Below are 25,142 nucleotides of genomic sequence, written 5' to 3' on the forward strand. Positions count from 1 at the left end.
AAGGCTAATAATAAAAGGCGACTCTGACCACCAAATCTGCTCCAGATCTTTGCTAAATGCCCTTCTGGACTTAGCCCACTGATGAAGATATTTTCTTCTCAATGTAAACCCATCTTTATAATAATCCTAATAGGACCTTGCCCACTAAGAAAGATGTCTTCTTAGTGTAAATAAAACCCATTCTTTGCCACAAACCTCATACCTGTATTTACTGGGGTTTGAGAATTCTTTCGCAAAATATCCACAACCAGCCAAGGGGAATCCCCATTGCTATTAGGAGATCTCTTACCCTCAATTCTCACATCTCATCATAAGCATTTTAAAAAGAGATTTGGTCTTACTACTCTATAATTTTTTAACTTAAAAAATCCTATACAGAAAGTAGGAACTCTTTCAGTAAAACAGAAGCTAAAGATCAAAGGAGATGACAACGTAGGGTGACAAATGTATTATAAATATAAGTAAATAGCTATAGTATTTTTTAATACCTAAAAGTCAACTAGGACACAATGCTATAATCTTTAGTTTAAAGTTTATTACCTCTAAAATGTCAATTCCAAATGGAGTAATTTCTGGAAAAGAATTCCTTTTATTGCTCATTCTTTAAATAATAAATGCAAAGTAAGTGCAAATTGAATAAGTGCTTAGCACAGTATGTGGTATAATAGTAGGTATTAAAGAAACTATCATTATTATTATTACTTTACCGCTGCTTAGTTAGATAAAATTCATTTAGGAGATGTCGTTCTTCATAGCTCATCCATCTTTCATCAGGTAGCTCATTTTCCTTTTGCATCAGCTGTTCATAAAGTCGAACAGGATTCCAGCCAGTCATTATATCATAAGTGATCACACATCCTAAGGAATGCGACACTATTGAGACTTTCCCTCCCTTTTCTTCAAAGTCTGGATTCCGAGAACAGAAAAGCGAATATAATCGATTTAGCTCCTGCTGAAGACCTTTAACTAGCTGTTTGAGATAAGAAAGAAAAATAATAAAACTCAGAAATCAGGACTAAGCTATCTGAACTATTACAGTTTTTCTAATTATTTTCAAAATAATTTCACTTATGTTCCAATAATAATGTTGCTTCTGTTTATTGTCAGAAGGAAAACTCATATATATATATATATATATATATATATATATATATCTCCCTAATTATAAATTCTCCCCTGCCCCAAAACTTTAAATTCCAATTTCAAATAATATTTACTAAATGCCTACTTATATGCAAGATGCTGTGCTACATGATGAGAATATAAAGACAAAAATGAAATCATCCTTGCCCAGTAGGCACTCACATTCTTTTGAAGAAATCATCCCTGCCTTATAGAAACTTACATTCTTTTGAAGAACTTAAAAATATATAACAAAAAAATTTTAAAGGGCTACTGTTGGAAACCCCCAACAAAACCATGCTATTAAAAGTAATACATTTAAATTAAGTTACTTTTTGAGTTTGGAGGGGAGTAGAGAAAGGATATTATTATTAGTAGTGGTATTAACCTTATTCATTCAAAAGTCTTTCAAACTATTAGGTTTGTGAATACAAAAATGGGGGGGAGGAGTTATATATTATTTCTGAAAAACAGAATTTTTTTTTAATTGAAAGGCTAAGATTCTCAGACATACTATTCCTTTTCATTGTCTATATGTAAGAATCTATGATTTTGATATGGAGATATCAGACTCCCCAAACTCCCTACACTCCCCAAGTGTGCCTGAACCAGATTAAAATGTAATTGGAGAAGAAGTAAAGTGTTCAGAAAAAAAAAAAAAAAAAAAAAAAAAATTTAAAGAATTAAGACATCCCCTGCCCTTAAGGACTTCACAAGCTTAGTTCTGCCCTCCCTATCCTGCCCTTCCCTTTTCTTCTATTACCTGAAGTACCAGGTAAAAGAAGAAAAGGGAAGGGCAGGATAGGGAGGGCAGAAACACTAGGGAAAAAGATAAGGGAGGGGAGGGTGGGAGGGGAAAGGTGATAGAAGGTAATAAAAAACAACCCCCCCCCCCAAAAATGACTAAGGTTGTGAAGTCCTTAAGGGCAGGGGATGTCTTAATTCTTTAAATATTTTCAAGGCCTAGCACACTGAATAGAAGCTTCCCCCCCATCCCCCCTGAGGCTGGGGTTAAGTAACTTGCCCAGGGTCACACAGCTAGGAAGTGTTAAGTGTCTGAGACCAAATTTGAATTCGGGTCCTCCTGAATTCAGGGCTGTTGCTCTATCCACTGCGCCACCTAACTGCTCCCCTGAATAGAAGCTTAATAAATGAGTGATTGATTTTGAGGGGGGGTAAAAAGGGAAAGAGCATAGAACCTAATTCTTGGCTCTGGTGTATAACCCCAGGCAAAGTAGCACACAAAAACTAACAGTAAAAAGAGTGTTTATATTACTTATTTCATTACTTGTTGTAATGCCAAAACTGTGCATACTTGAAAGTACAATATAAAATGTGAATTATTACAGAAGCTAGATATTTGCAGCCATTTAGGAAAAAGGGGAGGATAATAAGTTTTTCCTCTTATTTCATTACCCTAAAAATATATACTTTTTAAGTAAGTCTCTTACTTTAAAAATATAAATACAGAATCTAAGAGTTGAAGAGTTAAAGTGAAGAGGGGACATCTATTTCAACTCAAACATTTCTAAACAACTGGTTCTACTATTATGCCACAGTTCTCTTTTATTGTTCTGACTCAGCTTCCCTAATTATCCTGACTCAATCCTGCCTCATTTCCCAGCTTCTCAGTCCTGCAAAACCTCTCCTCCCTCTTTATCAAAATACTTGATAAGGATAAAAGACCTAATATTTTAGAATATCAGAATGCCTCTCCCCATCCCAAGTGATCTAAATGTCAGATACTGCCTCTCCCTAGTCTGGGGTGCCTCCCCCTGAAGCCATTCCATCTCTGGTGGCTCATCCCACCCTGTCAGAGTCCTGTTCCTGCTCTCAGTACCGTGACTCCACCCCTGCCTCGGACTACCCCCTGTGTCTGAGCTATGTGTATATATGTCATTAAGAACTCTGATTGTTTGCTGGATTCTTGGAGATGAAAGTCTCATTCAGCCCTGGAACCAAACCATGGATCCATTTGGTTCCAATATATCTCTCCATTTAATAAATTATTAAATACTCTCTAACCTCTATCTTGCTCAGTTTCTCCGGCATTACACCACAACATACATAAAGAAGTGGTCATATAACATTTCTTAGAAGACACTCAGGGAGGGGGAATTGCCTACTTCACAAGATAGTCCATTCCACATTTGGAAAACAGTTAATTTTTCCTTATATCAAACCAGAGTGCAAAGCAGTTTCCACCTATTAATTCTTGTTTTACCCTCTGAGATCAAGCAGAATGTCTAATCTATTTTTTTCTGGATTTCCATTCCATCTTCTCCAGCAAATTGTCCTATCATCCTGACTACCTCATTTCTTCCTTCAATATTCAGCAAAATTCCCTATGCTGATAAAATGCCTTTTACATTCCCCTATTAGACTGGGAGCTTGAGAACAATGGCTATTTTTTTGCCTTTAGTTTGTTGGGTTTTTTCTATTCACAATATATATAATGTGCTATAAAGCTTGCTGATTTACTTTACTTTCTGAGTTCCTTTGACCAATCCTTATATGTCATGAGCATTATCCTAGCTGAATCCTTTGGATTTTCATAATTTTTTTCAATTTCACCAATAAAATTTCACCAGGGTGAGAACTCCTTTAACATATAGGGAAATGTCTAAAGATATCTATTAAGTTCTAAGAACTGAACTGTGATCAAGAGGTTAAATAACTTGCTCAGGATCATATAGTTAAGAAGTTTCAAAAGTGAAGCTTGTATCTAACCAGATTTTTTGACTCCAAATGCAACATTTTAACTATGCTACATACACTAACTTTCAAGTTGATATTAAAACAATAACTACTATTCTGAGTCTATCTGTTAAACTATTTCCAAATCCACTAAAATATAGTATTGTCCAGCCCAAATCTCTTTATATTGTTCATAATAACAATTATAAGACACTAAAATTCTTTGCTAAAATCTAGGAAAAATGTATTTACAGTGTTCGCCTAATTTGTCTGATAACTCTATCCAAAAAAAGGTATAGAGGCAAGTCTTTGTAAAATATGCTCTTGATAAAAGTCATGATTGACCTTTATGAATCACTAATCACTTTTTTTTGTTGTTGTTGGCTGAGGCAATTGGGATTAAGTGACTTGTCCAGGGTCATACAGCTAGGAAGTGTTAAGTGTCTGAGGCCACATTTCAACTCAGGTCCTTCTGACTTCAGGGCTGGTGTGGTGCAGTCCCTCACTAATCACTCTTTATTAAAATGCTCTAGAAAATTTCCATGAGTTAAAAGTTAAGCTCACTAACTTACAATTTTACAAACTCTACTCTCTTACCTTTTGAAAATTGGATTAATCATTTATTATTTTATGCATAAAATCATGTTTATATTAATTTTAAAAGTATGATTTGTGCAATCATAAATGTACAAACTAAAATTGCCTTAAACATTTTAATTTCTTTTGATATGGTGCAACAAGTTGTTTAAGGACTTTAGTACTTTCATTTTTGACCAGTTTTTAAGAACTAGACAAAAATTTGATTAGAATTAAGCAACATTTATGTCCCTGTTGTATAAGGAAAAAATAAGAAAGAAGTCTGAGATAAAGAGAAGTACTGTTTTTCCTTTCTCTCATGAACCAGATAGTTATACCATAGCGGTATTATTAGTGATAGTTAATAACTCATACTTGTAAAGCATTTTAAGGTTTAAAAAGCAGAAATATATCTTGTGACATTCATTATCATTTGTCATTGTACAAAAATAAAAATAGTAATTTTAGGCAGTTTTTAATTGATTTGAGATAATCTTTTATAAAGAGGCTTGTTTGGGTATTTGTTAAGAATTGTCAGAACCAGAAGATCGCTGTACACTTCAATGTTGTATGAAGAGGTATTCTGATGGAAGTGGATATCTTCAACATAAAGAAGATCCAACTCACTTCCAGTTGATCAATGATGGACAGAAATAACTACACCCAGAGAAGGAACACTGGGAAGTGAATGTAAATTGTTAGCATTACTGTCTATCTACCCAGGTTACTTATACCTTCGGAAGCTAATACTTAATGTGCAACAAGAAAATGGTATTTACACACATATATTGTATCTAGGTTATATTGTAACACATGTAAAATGTATGGGATTACCTGTCATGGGGGGGGGGAGGGAGTGGAGGGAGGGAGGGGATAATTTGGAAAAATGAATAAAATAAATAAATTAATTAATTAAAAAAAATAAAAATAAAATAAAAATAAAAAAAGAATTGTCATATCAACAGAAAAAGCAGTAACAATATAAAAGATGATTAGATACCTTTGTAAGTTTCAAAGATTTAGGGTTAGCTAGGTGGAGCAGTGGATAGAGCACCAGCTCTGAAATCAGAAGAATCTTGAGTTCAAATCTGGCCTCAGACACTTAACACTTCCTAGCTGTGTGACTCTGGGCAAGTCACTTAACCCCAATTGCCTCAGGGGAAAAAAAAAAGTATAGATTTAGAGCTAGAAGAAGCTTTCTACAATTCCTTGATCTACATATTAAGAAACCGAGACCAAAAAAGCTAAGTAGCCCTATGGTTACACAGTTATTTAAGTGGAAGAAGTAGAATTTAAAGCCAGGTCCTCGAGTTCTAAACCTAGCATAATTTTCTACTGTACCATTTTGCAGTGACTGTAGAAAATACATGAACAGGTGGGTGGTGTGGTAGAGGCTTGGAGTCAGAAAGAACTGAGTTCAAAAACAGCCTCAGATATTTACTAGTTGTATGATCTCATATAAGTCATAAATATAAAAATCTTTCTATTATATGGTTTTATAAATAGTTTTGAATGGATAAGGAATAAATAGCAACACATGAATAATAACACTTCATTTCTCTACAAATGTATACTTTTTCTCTGAAAAGGGGAAAAACTCCCTACCCATAACGTCCTCAGGAGAGAAAGGGCTTAAAAAAAATTAGATTCTAAGATATAGGATAAAGTACATAACCACATTAGGGGCAGATTATTAATAGATGAATTCTCATAAGTCTCCTTTTCTTTTCAAGAGTAAAACTACATTAAAATTCTGAATATTCTGTAACAGGAAAGAATATATTAAAAATACTTACTTCATCTCTATAAAGTGGACTTGTATAATACATTATGTCCATTGCACTGCTGTTCAACATATCCCTTAAGCCTCTTACTTTGTCAGGAGTAATTGAATCAACAGTGTCTAGAAATAAAGATAAAGGCCGTTAAACATTCAAAAACCTTTATGTATTGAAATAAAAAAAGTATGAAACTAAAATTATATAGTTACAGAATATTATAAATCAAATACTACTGGAAAAATTAATATTACTGTAAATCAAACACTATTAGAAAAAGCTAATTAGTCAATGGATTGCACTGATTTTTGCCTCTATATCTGGGTAAGCTCATAAAAGTGGAGGAGGGCAGTTCACTGCTTTGGGTGTTATTGATAACTTGGATAAATGTACATGATAATTCTATTCCTACTCACTCCTACACTTTTTTCTCAATTGTTCTTCTTTCCTTATTTTTACCTTTTGTACTTTTTTGACATTTCATATGTATTGCTTAGAATAATTATGGGTAAACACCAAATCTAAAATTTTTGTGTACAGATAATTAGCAGTTGTTTTGCTCTGGACTCTTCCCTTTTTTCTTTACATTTTCTCTTTTAGGGTTCTGGGTTTTTTCCCATGGAGTCAATTATTATCTCCTTTTAGGTGACTCAGACAAATCTACCAGTCCTAGTCTCTCCTGAACTTCAGTTTCACATCATCAGTTGCCTATAATATATTTCAAACTGGAAAGTCCATAGACATTTTTAACCTAACAGATCCAAAATATTATCTTTTCCTCTTTTGCATCTCTGTTATAAACTTCCTTGTTTTCATTAATAGTGGATGTCTTCACCAACATTCTTGTTATCAAGGTTCATTCTTGATGCTTTCTCACTTTCACCAAAACTTTCTCCAATCCATTCTCAAAATAAATGCCAAGCACTCTTGAGCAATGAGGTGATTAAAGGCAATTCCAACAGACTTGTGATAGAAAGTGCCATCCACATCCAGAGAGAGAACTATGAATGTGAATCAAAGTATAGTATTTTCATCTTTTTTTTTTTGTTGTTGTTATTTGTTTGCTTGTTTTGTTCTTTTCATGTTTTTTTTACCCCTTTTATCTGAGAGGAAGGGGAGAGAGAGAGGGAGAAAAATATGGAACACAAGCTTTTGCAAGGGCAAATGTTTTAGACAGTGGTAGCCAAATGGTTCTATGATTAAATAGATTCCTTTATTATTTGGCATTTAAAGCTCTTTATAACTTGATTTCAACCTATTTTCCCAGCCTTTTTTCTGTTTCTCATTTTGTGCATTCTACTTTCATGTCTTCAATCAATCAATAAGTAGTTATCAAGTGTCTACTAAATACCAAGAATTTTGCCAGACAAGACAAAAGTTCAAAGGCTGAGCAAAATTCCTCAGCTTAGAGTCAGGTTCTTCACAATACTGCAAAGTGGCAGGATTGAATTTTGAGGTAAGCCTTACTTGTGTCCTTGGGTCTGCTGGTGCAGCTTTGGTGTCATTAGTGTGAGAATGTTTTGAGTGAGTTCAAGTTCAATGAGCATCAGTTCCTGGGTTAGAGGATTAGAAAAATTCCTTTGGATTCTAGGTATCCTAGATCATAGAAACAATTTTGGTGCGTAATTTCAATTTTGGGTTTTTTTGAGGGATTGGAGAAAATGGAGATTGAAGAAAATGTCTAATCCATCATCATCTTGCTCATTTGACTTAGAAAACTAGGTCTTTATCTTATCTAAGCTCTGCTGCTTATTACTTTAGGAAGGTCAGTTAGTTGTTATATTAGAGGATTAGATAAGGTGACTGCTAAGATAACTCTTTTTCTAAGTTAAAACATATTTATTCTTTCAACCTATACCTATCTGTGATGATCTTGAGGGTTTCCCCATTTCAATCACTCTACTCAAAGCATACATGAGCTTTTCATATTTGCTAAACATGATTGGAATTATTCCTTCACTTTTTTTGGACACAATGTTTCTGTTAATGCATTAAATTACTCAAGTGCTAAATCATTGTTAACTTCTAGTTCCCCCCTAAATACACTGATGATGAACTTTCAATAATGAATCTGACCATATCTTTTTCTCAATATATATGCATTACTTTACTGAATCTAACGTAGGAATTAATGTTGTTCAGTTGTATCAACAGTCTTTCCTATTCTTCATGCATGACCCCATTTGGGAATTTCTTAAAAAGATACAGAGTAGCTGGTCATTTCCTTCTCCAATTCATTTTATAGATAAGGAAAACTTAAGCAAACAAGAGGTAAGTGGCTTTTCCGGGTCATACAGCTTGTGTTTGAAGTTTGACTTGAATTCAGGAAAAGGAGTCTTTCTGACTGCAAGTCAAGTATTTTACCCACTGGGCCACCTAGCTGCCCAGAAATTTATTATCTATCCTCCTTAAATCATTAGATTCAAGAGCATGTTAAATCATGTCATCTAACATGGTGACTATTCCTCTCAGTTTTGAATCATACACAAATGTGATAAGCACTTATACCTTTATTACAGGTAAATAATGAATGGGATTGATTGGATGAAATATTTCTCAGTCCCAGAACTTTGAGAACGTGGGGAAGTCATTTGTTCTCTGGTGGAATGAACTTTGAACCTGAGATACAGTAAGTTGCAGGAAGTGACATGACCTATGGGAGGCAGCCAGTATTAGTGATCATTGTTCAAAGATGGTTACATCCTGTTAGTCTATCCAATGAGAAGGCTCAAATCTTTTGCTTTTAAACCCTGGACAAACCAGAATCTGGCCAGGTGCCAGGAACACATGGTGGGAATTGGGATGGCTCCCAGGTGTGTGTCTGGGCCTCTCCCTGCAGGGATTAAATAAATGTTTTCTCTTTGTACCTGATGGTGTCTCTGATTAGTTAATTGGATTGGGAAGGGGGTCCTACACCTGACCCATCCCACACAAAAATAATTAATTGAAAAGCATTTATAAAGCACCTATTATGTGCCAGGCCATTGTAATAAAAATGGTATCTGTCACCAAGGGTAAATACATATTCCTTGAGATATTCCTCAATATTGATACTGACCCTTTAATAATACCACCACTGAACTGGTTCCAAACCCATCTAATTCTCACTAACCAGGCCTACATCTCTCCATCCTCCCCATTTTTGTTCACAAGGTTATTAAAGACTTTCTTAAATGCTCAAAGTGTATCTATATAAACTATATATAATATTCTCCTTATCTAATGGCTTGGAAAATCAAAAAAGGAAGTGAGATCATTTTGAAATGACCTATTCCTGACTAAACAATACTGGTGGTCTGTCACTACTACTTTTTTTTTTTTTTTTAAGATGATTGTTAGGATTACTAAGTGAGAACTGAGGTTGTCTGGATAGTGACAAGGTGAGAATTCAGGTTTTCTGGACAATTACAAGGTGAGAACTCAGGTTGACTTGATAGAGGGGGCAAGCTCATTGGCTGGGGTGGTTCTTCCCAGAAGCCCTTGCATTATCCCACGCCCATTCTCTGGGAGGATAAAAGAGACAGCACTGGGCGCAGAGAGCAGATCGGCCTGGAGAAGGATAAGAGCTGGAGGAGATTCAGAGCCAGGATTCAAGAAGAAGACTCTGAATTGCATCAGGCTTGACGGGGCTCTCTGCAGGAAGGGAAGTCACTTCTTTGGACAAGAGTTAACAGCAACTGCCTGGAGACAACGGTTCGTTACAGGAAGAAGAATCTGTCTGAGAGATTTGAGTAGACACAGCAGATCTCTTCCCAGAGAGCGATCCAGCAGCTTCTGGAGACGACAGCTCGTCACAATTGGCGTCCACACGTGGGGCAAGGACTTTTGCTTATCCTGACAAGAGGAGCTAGACCAGACCTTCGCAATTTGGCGTCCGAACAGGGACAGACACGGTCCTGATTCCAGTGGAAAAGCCTCCCATCCAGATCTCAAATCTCTCCGACAGATTCTTCTTCCTGTAACGAACCGTTGTCTCCAGGCAGTTGCTGTTAACTCTTGTCCAAAGAAGTGACTTCCCTTCCTGCAGAGAGCCCCGTCAAGCCTGATGCAATTCAGAGTCTTCCTTCTTGAATCCTGGCTCTGAATCTCCTCCAGCTCTTATCCTTCTCCAGGCCGATCTGCTCTCTGCGCCCAGTGCTGTCTCTTTTTATCCTCCCAGAGAATGGGCGTGGGATAATGCAAGGGCTTCTGGGAAGAACCACCCCAGCCAATGAGCTTGCCCCCTCTATCAAGTCAACCTGAGTTCTCACCTTGTAATTGTCCAGAAAACCTGAATTCTCACCTTGTCACCATCCAGACAACCTGAGTTCTCACTTAGTAATCCTAACATCTCCCCCTTTCTTTTGATTTAGAACATAGGACAGTCATGACCTTGAAACATAAATCCATCAATATGGGAAGTATTACAGATAATTAAATAAATGACCTTGAAACATAAATCCATCAATATGGGAAGTATTACAGATAATTACATGAATTACATAAGCACATAGTAACATAGTAACATAACACATGCTAGAAGTATATAACATAATCATAAATTGTAAATTTATAAATGTCCATAAGTCCATTGTCCATTAGTCTCATCTTGTGTGAGGAAGTCCAATGATTCCTGCTGGTTTTTAAAGTTCTTTAACAGTCTTCTTATTATCCATGCTCTTTCAGTGTCAGATGTTTCTTAGATCTTCTCCTTTATTTTGAGGTTTTTCTCTTTTTCTGTCTCTCTCTGATGGACAAGGCGAATATGACTCGTTGGCACCCATCTGATTCCTTTTCCTGCTGAAGAAATACAAGCAAACCCTCTCTCCCAGGCATTTAACCTATCTAATTACCTTCTATTTACCACTTTCTAAATCTCTTCTCATCATCTGACAATTACATTGGAGTTGTTTGCACTGGGCACAGCCCTGTTGGTTTAAAAGGCCTGTATTCTCCCCAAGTGTAATCCATTTTTGCAATCTGATTGCCTTTTGACTGACTTATCAGGTAATCCCTTTCTGCCATGTGATTGCTTTTCTGCTGGTTGATCAAATCAGAGTCCTGACCTTCTAAAGGCTCTTTAGGTGTAACATCAGCTGCCATCATGCCCCAAGTCTTTTTTGCCTGGGGCCCTGGATCTGGGCCCCTCATCCTATTTCCCTGAATTAGTTTACACTCTGATGCCCAATGGAGTCCTCTGTTGCATTTTGGACATGGGGTTTTAGGTCTTCTCTCACTCTGTCTTCTCACTATATCTCCATACCTACACTGAGCTCTTAGATGTCCAATTTTTCCACATTGAAAACATCGCCGAGTTTCTCTAGAAGTCCCTTGCCAGGAGGGACCCTGCCTTTCCACATTCATCATTGTCCGGGTGTAAAAAGCATTTGTTTCCACTGTAGCACAGCGTCTTATGATCTCCTCTAAAGGAGCATCTTTGTCTAATCCCCATATAATTCTTTTGCAAATCTCATTGGCATTTTCCTTAGCCAGATGTCTGGTCATTATTTCTGTAGCTGCATTTTCTCCAATAGTTCTTTTGACAGCAGTTTGCAAACGTCCCACAAAATCTGCAAAAGGTTCATTGGGACCTTGCTGTATTTTAGTGAAAGCCTCTCCACGATCTTTCTGTCCAGGAAGGACACCCCAAGCTTTTATTGCAGCCTTAGCAATTTGTTCATATATTGTCATGGTATAATTAATCTGTTCCGAATTCTCTCCATATTGACCTTCACCAGCTAAGTGCTCAAAAGTGAATTGTGTGTTAACTCCTATTTCCAAATTGCATCTGACTTGAATTTTACATAATTCATGAAATTCCGCAAGCCATAATAAATTTTCTCCAGGTTCCAGACATGTCCTTGCTATGGATTTCCAATCATTCGGGGTTAGGACTTCATAAGACAAACCATCTAGTAACATTTTGACATAAGCTGATGTAGCCCCATAAAGGGTACAACCTTTTTTCAAATCCTTAATTTTATTCAAATCTAAAGGTGCATATCTTCTCCTTTTTTTACCTACAGAGTCAGTATTTTCAATCACAGGATATGCATGTATAAAATCACTTATATCCTGTCCTTCTCTCTTAGCTTTAACCAATGCTTTTTCTAATCTTGTCATAGGCTTAGGCTGCTTCAAAGGCAATTCTGTTTGTGTTTCTGCCTCTTCCCCTCTTTCTTCCTCCATCTCTGAAGGTGGGGTTGATGTGGGCCTGTCAATAATCTGTTCTCTAGGCAGGGTTGAAGCTTCTTCAAGAGAATCATACCATAATTCCTCATTTAAATCCTCTTGCTCTAGGGAAAGATCTTGATCTTTCCTTTTTTCCTCACACTTCCTCCTCTGTTCATTTTTAGAACTTTTCCTTCTCCTACAACTTGCTTGATAGTTTAAGGCTAATTGAACTATGTTGTAGATATAAAATACTTCTGCAGAAATTGAACGAGGCCCATTTTTTGCTTGAAATTCTTTCATTTCATATCCCACTAGCTTCCATTTATCTACATTTATCTTTTCTTCCTCTAAGAACCAAGGGGATGTGCGTCTTAATGCAGCCAAGAGTTTAGCAATCTGTACCCAGGTTACAAGTAAACTCTGCTCCTCAGTTATGTTGATTATACTCTCTATAGTACCACTCCTGAATGGGGGTGGAGCTGAGGTTGCTTCTGGGGCTGGAGTTGAGTCGGCTGAGGTCCAGGGATTGAATATAGCTAACATCTGCCCCATTTCAGCTATAAGAGATTCCTGGTTTAGCCCTTAATAAGTTAAGTTCCTTATTTATCTATTAGCACGCTCACTTAATCTTTAACAAAGTTTCCTCGTTACTCACGGTTCTGGGTCAGAGAGACTGAGATCTGGATGGGAGGCTTTTCCACTGGAATCAGGACCGTGTCTGTCCCTGTTCGGACGCCAAATTGCGAAGGTCTGGTCTAGCTCCTCTTGTCAGGATAAGCAAAAGTCCTTGCCCCACGTGTGGACGCCAATTGTGACGAGCTGTCGTCTCCAGAAGCTGCTGGATCGCTCTCTGGGAAGAGATCTGCTGTGTCTACTCAAATCTCTCAGACAGATTCTTCTTCCTGTAACGAACCGTTGTCTCCAGGCAGTTGCTGTTAACTCTTGTCCAAAGAAGTGACTTCCCTTCCTGCAGAGAGCCCCGTCAAGCCTGATGCAATTCAGAGTCTTCTTCTTGAATCCTGGCTCTGAATCTCCTCCAGCTCTTATCCTTCTCCAGGCCGATCTGCTCTCTGCGCCCAGTGCTGTCTCTTTTATCCTCCCAGAGAATGGGCGTGGGATAATGCAAGGGCTTCTGGGAAGAACCACCCCAGCCAATGAGCTTGCCCCCTCTATCAAGTCAACCTGAGTTCTCACCTTGTAATTGTCCAGAAAACCTGAATTCTCACCTTGTCACTATCCAGACAACCTCAGTTCTCACTTAGTAATCCTAACAGATGATGATTACCAATTCTTTTAATAATGTTCTTGATTTCTGCCAGAATCCAAAACAACTCAATACAGTGGTAAACACAATTCTCTTCTTCTCAGTTTTGAACACTGGAGCAATACCTCCCCCTTTTTAGGCCTGCTCCTGTTATTTCTGGTTTTAAAGATCACCAAGAATAACCGACTTAAGATATTTGCCATTACCTTGGGGTACAATGAATTTGGGCTTAATGATGGGCTAATTAAGTACTTTATTGTTTGCTTCATTAATTATCTTGGATTTCAATTCCTTATCAGGTATTTTCATTCCTTTTTAATCCAAAGACTATTACCCTTGGCAGAGATAACAAGAGTTGAATAATTCTAATATTATCTTTCTATCCAATTTGATTCAATGATCTTATCCCTTTCACAGCGTCATTAATTTAAAGAATAAAAAACAATCAATTTCATGTAGGAAATCTGGTGATCTGGTGGCATTTAGATGTTTTAGAATTGTTCTTTTCTCCTGGGTTTGTGTTTTGGGATTCTTAGCACTAGCACTTCATATGGAATATTTTTGTCTGTTTACTAATTCTTCCAGCCTTATTTCCCCAAACAGGGTTTTGTTTCAGGGTTCTGATCAATGCTGTGAGAATGCCATGGTCTTCTTTGGCTCTGATTTGTATTCCTTCTGATTTATATCTCCTGATATTTAATGTTATGTGCTTTTTTTTTTTTTTTTTTTGTCACAGATTTCCAAGGTGACATATCTGATTCATTATTTTTAACATTCTTTTCTTTTTAAAATGAGTTCCAAATACTCTCCCTTCTCCTGAATCTTCCCCTATCCACTAAATAGGAAATAGGAATAGGATATGAATTATACAGCCAGGAAGTGTTAAGTGTCTGAGGCCAAATTTGAACTCAGGTCCTCCTGACTTCAGGGCTGGTGCTCTATCCACTGCGCCACCTAGCTGCCCCTGTTTTTGTTTTTTGTTTTTTTTTAAATAAGAAAAATGTGAAAAAAAAATATATACTTCAATTTGTACTTGAGTTCATTAGTTTTTTCCCTCTGGAAGTAGATGGAAGTGCATGAGTCCTTTGTATTTATTTTGGACTGTATTGATCAAAGTAGAAAAATCTTTCACAATTGATCATCAATTTGCCCTTACTGTGTACATTTTAAACAGGGATTCTCAAACTATGGCCTCTGGCCAGATGTGGCCTGCTGGGTTATGGCAAATGGGCTGAGGGGCAGAGACAAAATGTGAATTTTTGTTTTTACTATAGTCCAGCCCTCCAACTGTCTGAGGAACAGTGAACTGGCCCCCTATTTTAAAAGTTTGAGGACTACTGGTGTACAACAATCTAGGTCTAGCCCTTTATTTTAACTCTGTTTTTCAGTTTCAAGTATCTTCTATAAACAACATATTGTTGAGTTCTGATTTCTAATCTATTCTGCTTCTTCCATTTTATGGGTGAGCACATACTGTTCATATTCACAGTTAAGATGACTCTGCATTGCCCTCCATCTTCTTAAACAAGCCCTCTCATCATTCTCATAGCACAATAGTACTCTATCACAATCATTTGCCACAACTTGTTCAGTCATTCTTCAGTGATGAGCATTCTATCAATTTTCAATTCTTCACCAGCATTAAGAAGTATATTTTTGCACATAGTCTTTTTCCTTTTTCTTTGATCTCTTTGGGATACAAACATAATACTGGTATTGCTAGGTCAGAGGGTATACAGTTTTCTTTGGGCATAGTTCCAAGTTGATCTCCAGAATAGTTGGACCAGTTTTTCCCTCATCCCTTCCAGCATTTGTCATTTATAATAGTTGTGAAATGGTATCTCAGTTAATTTGCTTTTCTCTAATCAATGATTTTTCATGACTATAGACAAACCTGGACTTTGATTTCTTCTGAAAATTGCCTATTTATATCCTTTGATTATTTATCATATGAGAATGGCTCTTATTTCCAATAAATCTGATTAAATTATTTAGCCAGCATATATATGAGAAATGAGGCCTTTATCAAGAGAAATTTTCTGTTAAAAATTTTAATTTTAAAATTAAAATTATAGGGCAACTAGGTGGCGCAGTGGATAGAGAACCAGCCTTGAATTCAGGAGGACCCGAGTTCAAATCTGGTCTCAGATACTTAACACTTTCTAGCTGTGTGACCTTAGGCAAGTCACTTAACCCCAGACTAAGGAAAAAAAAATAAAATTAAATTTTAACACTTAATGAAGTGATCTTCATTGTCTATGGTATATATTAGCAAAACAGAGTTTCCCTGATTATTCCTTTAGTTAAATCTCTTTGCTTTTTGCTTTGTCTGAGATGATGGCTACTGCTTTTTAAAAAAAAATTCACCTAAAGAATATTAGATTTTGCTCTAGCCCTTTATTTTAATTCTGTTTTTCAGTTTCAAGTATCTTCTGTAAACAACATATTGTTGAGTTCTGATTTCTAATCTATTCTGCTTCTTCCATTTTATGGGTGAGCACATCCTGTTCATATTCACAGTTAAGATGACTCTGTATTGCCCTCCATCCTATTTTGTTTCTTTTCGTTTTTTCATGTCCCTCCTCAAGTCTATTTTCTTTTAACCATTGTCTCCCTTAATCTGACCTCTCTATTCCTTCCCTTTCTTTTTTCTCTTCTCCTTTGTTCCCACTGGGTTAAATTAGACTTCTATATACAACTGAATATATATGTATTTTTCCCTTTTTGTACCAATTCTGATGAGAGTGAAGTTTAAAAACATTGCCCTTCCCCACTCCATTTTCCCCTCCACTTCTTTTATGTGAGAAAAATTTCCCCATTTTCTCTCTTCCTTCCCTCTTTATCCTATATTATCTCACCCCTTCATTTTTTTTTGAAAGATCATTTCAACATAATCAACTCACATTCATGCCTTCTAATAAAGATCATAGGAATTACATGTTACCAACTTCTTATATGGGAATATAAATAGTTTAACTTTATTGAATATCTCATGATTTCTCTTTCATATTTATCTTTTTAGTATTTCTTTGAGTCTCGTATTTAAATGTCAAAATTTCTATTTAGTTCTGGTCTTTTCAGGTATTTCATTAACTATATCAATTTTTCCCTCCTGAAAGATTACACTCAAGTTTTTCCTGGACAGATTATTCTTGGTTATAACTTCACCTCATTTACTCTCTAGAATATCATTTCCTGAGCTCTCTAATACTTTAATATAGAAGATGTTAAAACTTGTGTGATACTCTGGCTCTATGATATCAGTTGTTTTTTCTCACAGTTTCCTAAGTTTATAGGCCATAAAATGTCTCACCCTGACCTTTTGTTTCTGCCACTCCAAAATTTGATTTTAAGGTGTTATTTTTAAACTGTTTGGAAGTGTACTTTAAAAGAGTTCAGGTGGGTTGTCTTTAATTTTCCAACTTGTTCTCTCTTTCGCCCTATCCCCTAGACCTCATGTCTGCTATGTTCTTAAAAAGATTTCAGAGGGACTGAAGACCTTCTGTGAATTATACAAGGAAAACTCATGATCTAAATTTGATTCTATAGGCTGGTCCCTGGTAGGGGCTTCAGAAGTTGCTCCGGGTAAAAGGCAACTAATTGAAAGGCTCTGCAAAAGATCAATACAACTTTAGTATCCCCTTAGTCTGAGCTCCCTACCATCAAATCCCTTCCTCAATTAAAAACTTTACTCTAGATTAATGGATTGAATCCATGAATTTGCACAAGGTCAAAGCCACATTGCTACAGTATCCTATTCCTCCTTCTGTATCAGTACACAAGTCTCAGGGCAGGTTTGAGCTGGATCCAAGACTGCTCATTGTTCTCTAGCACTTTTTCATATACTATTTTCCTCCATTAACATATAATTTCCTTAGATGTATTCTGATGGAAGTGGATATCTTCAACATAAAGAAGATCCAACTCACTTCCAGTTGATCAATGATGGACAGAAACAACTACACCCAGAGAAGGAACACTAGGAAGTGAATGTAAACTGTTAGCACTACCGTCTATCTACCCAGGTTACTTATACCTTCGGAATCTAATACTTAATGTGCAACAAGAAAATGGTACTTACATACATATATTGTATCTAGATTATATTGTAACACATGTAAAATATATGGGATTGCCTGTTATCAAGGGGAGGGAGTAGAGGGAGGAAGGGGATAATTTGGAAAAATGAATACAAGGGATAATGTTATAAAAAAAATTACTCATGCATATATAATGTCAAAAAAATTATAAATAAAATTAAAACAAAACAAAACAAAACATATAATTTCCTTGAAGTACATAGATGCAGTTCTACAAGCCAGAGTCTAGGTCTAGTCAATCTGGATCATTAGCTGTTCTTGAAATTAGACTTTCTGTCATATCTTATATAAACCTCTTATAAACCACCTACTTTTGTATAAGCCTTCCCTAAAGCCAGGAATAAATTACTCATTTCTGCTTTTCAGAATTCTTTCTTTCTTCTTTCAAGAAGAGGTAAGGCTTGTTTCACTTTTCCTCTAAAGGCTTTAATTGTGTAGTTGTTAGTGATCTGTGCCTTCTCAAACTTTGCTAATGTTTGTATATTCTGAACCTACCCAGTATATTGTCAACTCTTTAAGGATTCTATTTTGATCTTTTTTAGATTCTGTATTTGATATAATGTCTTTTTCAAAGTAGGACTAAGTGTTATTAAATTACTAGGCCATTAAACATAATACATAGCAGATAAGAAAGTACAAGACAGTTTATCTATTCAGTTCTTAGCAGGTTCATTGACATCACAAGTTAAGCTGCCTAAACTGAGGAACCCTACTGATTGAATATAAAGTTACTGAAATCTAAGATTAAGAAGATAATAGTTGGACTACAAATTTCTACTAAAAAGTGTATATACACTTTTGATTCCTCTCCTCCCCCACTTTCATTACTTGCTCTTAGGTACCTGAGGAATATGAGAGAGGAGCTCTAAATAAGTAGTGACTGTGCAGGATCTTTATAAGAGTAAATAAACATTTAATGAGACCCTTTCATATTTTGTGTTGATTTCATTAATAATGAATCAATAATGATCATGATGTACCAAAATCAAAAGTTCTTTACTATAGGCAAGGAAATTGGGTAAAGTAAAATAAGACACTATTTCTATTTATCTAAAGTTTCAATGATCAATTAATAAGTCAATCAACAAGCATTTATTATGTGCCTAAGCTCTGGGGATACAAATAAAGGAAACATCAAATTTTCTGCCCTCAAAAACTCCATACTCTAATGAAGGAAACAACAAGCAAACAACTATAAGCATCTAAGTTATACACAGTTTAAATGTGAAGTAATAGAAGAGTTGGGGAGAAAGGAGAAAGAGAGTAGCTGCAGAAGATTTGGCCAAGTCCTGAAGGAAATTAGGAGACACAAGTAAGGGAGGAGATCATTCTAGGTCATGGGAGCCAGAAAATGAAAAGACATGAGATTGGGAGATAAGAGTGTTTTGTGCAAGGAGCCTAGTCACTGAATCATAGAGTACATACAAGTAAGAAAATAAAAAGAATTGGAAAGATAGCAAGAAGCTAAATTGTAAAAGACTTAAAAAGTAGATTTCATATTATGATCCTGAAAGCAATAGGAAGCTGCTAGAGTTAACTGTGCATGTCTATGAGAGGAAGGGTGGGAGAAAGGTGGTGACAGACCTGTGCTTTAAGAACAGACATTTTGGGAGCTGAATAGAGGTTGCGTAGAAGTAGGGAAAGAATTGAGGCTGGGAGACCAAACATGAAGTTACTTTAATAGTCTACAAATGGGATGATGAAAGCTTGTACCAGAGTGGCAGCTATATGCGTGGGAAGTAAGGAACACATACAAATGATACTGTAAAAGCAAAAATAACAAAAACTCGCAACAAACTGGATATGCAGAGGGTGGGGTGAATGAGGAATCAATGGAAGGTAATACAGTTGTAAGCCTGGTTGTGACAGAGATGTCCTAAAAGACAATAAAGTTGTCTGAGATTTTACTGGCCCCAGTTTAACTTGCTTGTCTAAGGACATAAAAAATTCTCAGCCAAGTAGAATCTGGCCCTTTCAAACTTAGTGGGTGCTTGAAACCAAATGAGTCATCATAACTTGACATGATGACAAGAACTATTTCCATAAGGAGGCAAGGAAGGCCACATTTACCAAAGCTGAAGACAAGTTTCACTGTAATTCAGTTGTGTATAGGACTTTCTTTATTTTGTTCAATTGACTTATGTGACAAAATTTTCAAATGTGATGTTTAACATTGGATTAATTGCCATCTAGGGGTGAGGGTGAGGGGAAGGGAGAGAAAAAATTCGGAGCACAAGATTTTTCTTTTTTCTTTTCTTTTTTAAACTTTTTATTTTCAAAAAATATGCATGCATTATTTTTTAACATTGACAGTTGCATAGCCTTGTGTTCCAAATTTTCCCCTCCTCCCCCCACCCTCTCTCCTAGATAGTAAGCAATCCAATATATGCTATACAATATTCAATATATGTAAACATATTTATACAATTATCTTTTTTTTTAAATAATATTATCTCTTGTATTCATTTTTCCAAATTATCCCCCTCCTCCCTCCCCCCGATGACAGGTAATCCCATACATTTTACATGTGTTACAATATAACCTAGATACAATATATGTGGAACACAAGATTTTTCAAGGGTGAATGTTGAAAATTATCCATGCATATATTTTGAAAATAAAAAGTTTTAATGAAAAATAAAAAAAGAATTCCTCCCCAAATCAAATGTGAACTAATGTGCCACAGTTCTGTGTTATTATCCTGACTCAGTTTCCCTAATTATCCTGACTCAGCTTATAATTGTTCTGCTCAATCCTGCAAAACCACCCCTCCCTCTTAATCATCAGAAGATTTGATAAGGATAAAAGATCTTATATTTTAAAATATCAGAATGCCTCTCCCCATCCCAAGTTATCAGAATATCAGATACAGTCTTATCAAAATGCCTTTCCCCATCTCTGGGATGTCTCCCCCATTATGTTATCCCCATCTCCAGTGGCTCACCCCATCCTGTCAAGAGTCCCGTTCCCACTCTCAGCACCCTGACTTTGCCCCTGTGTCTGAGCCACGTGTATATATGTCATTGAGAACTCACATTGTTTACTGGATTCTTGGAGATGATAATCTCTTGCAACTCTGGGACCAAACCATAGTTCCATTTGGTCCCAGTAAATCTCTCACTTTCAAATAAAATATAAAATACTCTTTAATCTCTATCTTGCCTCAGTTTCTCCGGTATTACACTAACAATCCAGACTCATGCTCAATTTTCATTCCTTCCCCTCATAATCATCAAGTTTTTGTCAAGTCTTTATTCACAACTTCTGATCCATCCCTTTTCTCCATTTAGATGCCACTCAATTTTAGATCATAACACTGTTACAACAGCTTCTTAATTGGGCTCTTTCCAAGCTTCTTCTGTTTCTAATCGATTACCCACAGGGTAGACAAATTGATGTTCTAAACAATATCTGTCATCATTCCCCTAAATGATAAACGTCAGTGTTTTTAAAGATAAAATACAAAAATTCTCTGGCTTAGCATTTAGAGACTTTTACAATGCCTCTAGCCTACCTTTCCATCCTAAGGGACTAGTTAAACTAGTTTTAGCTGCAGTTCTTACAGTTCAGCATTTCACTACTCACTGTTAAAACATCTGAACAAGATTTAACAGCATCACAGATTTTGAGCTTCAATGGAACTTGGAGGTGAGAGTTCAATCTCTTCATTTTACAAATGAGGAAACAAAAAAGTAAAGTGACGTTCAAAGTTAAAGAAATAGTAAACATTAGAGGATGAATGTTATCTTCTGAAAGAGCCAATACTCTACTCTTTCCAGTGTATTATGTCCACTGGCATTAGGATTCCCATGAATTGCTTCTATACTTCTAGACTGGGAGAGTGATAAGGATAAGTCACCAATCTCGATGACTACAAAGGTATTTTTTAAGAAGGAAGTGGAAAACAGGTAGGCCTTGCAAAAAATAAGAAATAATTGTATACAAGGGCCTTATCCCTTCTATACAATTCCATATAAAATAAATGGATTAGTATTGATTATTTTTTTTTAAAAAGAACAGACTTGAAATAGCTTCATATGTTGAAAAATGTGAATGTCAACTTTTTAACTTTTCCTTTTTAAAAAAATTACAAAAATAAGGGGCAGGAGGACCGGAGTTCAAATCTGGTCTCAGACACTTAACTTCCTAGCTGTGTGACCCTGGGCAAGTCACTTAACCCCAGCCTTGGGGGGGGGGGGAAGGGGGAGAATTTAAAAAATAAACAACACAAACATTGTGATATTAAAAAAAAAAAAAAAAGAAGAAGAAGGAAGTGGAAAAGCTTACATACACAAATGCCTATAATGGGTTGTTCTACAAATCATTACCATTCCTAATTACAGTGTTCTTTATTTCACTTATTTATTTTTGCTGAGGCAGTTGGGATTAAGTGACTTGCCCAGAGTCACACAGCTAAGAAGTATTAAATGTCAGAGGCCAGATTTGAATCCACTGTGCCATTTAGCTGCCCCCAATTACAATGTTCTTGATATTGAATTCATTTTCATTTTGCAAGGAAATCGATATTGCCATGGTTCCTAGGACTGATATCTGAGAAGAGAGCATACCGTTCTGTAACATTACAATTTAGATGTAGTCTAATCTAGACTACACTAAAAAAAAAAAAAAAAAAAAAAAAAGAGTAATTATGATAAACCATTTCAATAGTATCTGATCCCAATTATGCTTGGTCCCATAAATACAATTATCACTATCAATTAATTTGTTTTGACTTCAAATTTGCATGGCCATGTTTCTCTATTATCCACAAAAGCACATCACTGTAATAAGACAACCTGAAGACATATTTCTTTCCCAACAGGTGAAGCAGAAGTCAATTTCCATATTAGTAACCTACCAGAAAAACTTTACCCTCAAGTAATCTTCCCTATTTTGAATATATTCAATAGGCTTCAAAGGTCCTCACTTCAACTTCCTTAATTTATACCTATTCATTAAATCTCAACTCCCCATGTTTGCCTTCTATTTAAAAAACTAGTAAATAAACAAAAAACATTTTACGTTTAACATTATCCAGTTCATAGTTCAATTCAACAAGAATTTCTTAAGGTGAAAATCACAATGCCAGACATTATATAGATTCAAAGGATGAAGTGAAACATAGATCTTTGGAAAATAATTTGAAACTGTGGTCTTTAAAGTCACTAAATTATTCTTACCCATATATACCCACTACTAGGCCTGTACTTCAAAGAGATCCAAGGACAAAGAATGTATACATACAAAAATATTTATAGCTGCTCTCTTTGTAGCAACAGCTCAAAATGAGAAACTGAAAGACAACGACTTATTGGGGAATGGCTAAACAATTTATAGTATATGGATATAATAGAATGTTACTATGCTATAAGAAAAATAACAGAACAACTTTAGAGGAAAATGGAAAAACATATTTTTCCTTCAAACCTCATTTCAAATGGATTTTCCTCCATGAAATATTCCCTGCTCTCCTTACTTTAGTGATCTTTCCCCTCACTTGTTCTTTCCAAAAAATCTGTCCTCTTTTTGCACTTATATTCTGTGAATTAATGCAGCAAACTGAACAAAAGTGGGAAAACAATTTATATAATATCATTATAAAGAAAGTAAACTCTGAAAGGTTTTAGAATTCTGATCAATGACTCTGATCAGTCCTTAGCCAGAGGACTAAAAATGAAACATGCTATATATCTACATTCTGCTAGAGAGGTGATATTTTAAAAATGCTGAATAAAACATGTAATTTTGGACATGTCTATTTGCCTAAATTTTTGGGTAATGTCTTGTTGAGCTATGCATATTCAACTGTAAGAGTTTTATTTTTATTTTTATTGTTCAATTAGGGAGGGGGAAATGGAATAATAAATGTGTATAAACAAATGCAAAACAGTCCCATAGATCCAGTACTCAAAGAAGATCTGTCAGATAAAGTAAAACATCCTCAAATGACCAATACATTTAAAATATATCAAAGCAATGTAGAAGGGAAAAAGGATTTTGAGAGATTTAAGGAAAGACACCTCATTCATTTCCAGATAGAAGAATCAGGGAGTAGGTGCACTTAATTAATTCTGGAAGGCAACAGATTGCATGTACCTCCATCAAGAGCAAGTTTTGATCTCCACTCAACAGGCAGAAATTCAACATGTGTTGCATGATTAGAAAAGTGCTTTTCTTCTATTTTTCTTGCGGCATCTCTCATCCTATTAAGAAAAAGGAACTCATTAGGTTGTTACAAAATGGAATATTAAAATAGTAAATCAATATTTTCTTCATAACATGTCACTAAGCTGTTAATTAAATTTTAGTTATTTTAGTTGCTCATTTTCACTCCTCAGCAATATGTTACGTTAGTTTCTCATTCTTATTCCTCAGCAATACACCCTAATTTCTAAACCCATTTATCCACGATTGTTTCCTGGGGGGGTTATTATTATTATCTTAATATCTTACTTGTAAAAGGTATTCAGTTAGATTTTATTGATAATTCAGTCTCCTAAAGTTTGCCACTTTAAGGAAGATAAATGTGTATCTAAGTAAATTAATGATTCAAGCTGTTGTTTCATCCTTAACAAGTGTGAGTATATAATGAAAGAAGAAAAGCACCAGTACTCAAAAATAGGATGCTTGAAGAAAAGAATCTTGGAATTGGCTCCCACTATTAAATGTTAAGATTTTCAAATATTTTTTTCATGAAAGTCATACTTTCTTATTTTATTGTGATATGACAATATGTTAAAGACAAAGACACTATGATTCTTGAATTTAAATGTAGTATAATTATTGTTTTTATTTACCATTTTTTGGAAGCACAATTAGGGTTCCACTTCAAGGGATAAAATTATTTAGTACTGTGAATACTCACACCTTTCTTTAGAACAAATAGATCTGATTCCACAAACTAAGGCAATTGTAATTATTGATATGATCATATAAGACAAGTATAAAAGTATATTAAAAATGTCTGACCCACAACATAGCTTATGAAAATTATTATTTTTTTACAGTTTTGGGTCTCCATAGTTGGAAACAATACAATGACTTCAATAGGCAGAAGGTTGAGAAAACATCATACCATGTCTATAAATAAGACAAAACAATACATTATATATTATGTAGGTGTGTATATTCATAAAAATATAATTTTTCCCTGGTGAAGAAAATAAAAATTTAATTGTTAACTTGTGGCTAATAGGGTTTTAACAGCTTATACTGCTATGCTTAAACACTAATGCAGTATATCCTAGATATATAAAACTTATGTAATGCTTTTTAATTCATGCTTTTTGGAAAGGGAAAGAAGTTGAGAAATGTAAGAAAACAAGAGGTGATCTAGTTCAAATCTGTTACTTTATGGATGAAGAATCTATGATCCAGAGATGTTAAAAGACTTGCCGAAGGACATATCCCTTGAAAAAGAACAAGCTTCTTTATCAGGATTTTTGCACTTGG

General features: G+C 35.5%; 1 protein-coding gene across 4 annotated transcripts in view; it reads right to left on the reverse strand.

Moving 5' to 3' along the window:
- DDHD1 (DDHD domain containing 1) overlaps window positions 1-25,142 on the reverse strand; it is a 145,844-nt gene that overhangs the window by 38,691 nt on the left and 82,011 nt on the right. For all 4 annotated transcript variants that reach the window (XM_074290567.1, XM_074290565.1, XM_074290566.1 and 1 more), the window contains 3 exons: window positions 23,787-23,893; window positions 6,192-6,298; window positions 708-970 (listed from right to left, as the gene is read on the reverse strand). In XM_074290567.1, coding sequence (XP_074146668.1) covers window positions 708-970; window positions 6,192-6,298; window positions 23,787-23,893 — 477 coding nt within the window. The remainder of the gene's footprint in view (window positions 1-707; window positions 971-6,191; window positions 6,299-23,786; window positions 23,894-25,142) is intronic.

Source organism: Sminthopsis crassicaudata, chromosome 2 (assembly GCF_048593235.1).
Source record: "Sminthopsis crassicaudata isolate SCR6 chromosome 2, ASM4859323v1, whole genome shotgun sequence".
NCBI classification, from domain to species: domain Eukaryota; kingdom Metazoa; phylum Chordata; class Mammalia; order Dasyuromorphia; family Dasyuridae; genus Sminthopsis; species Sminthopsis crassicaudata.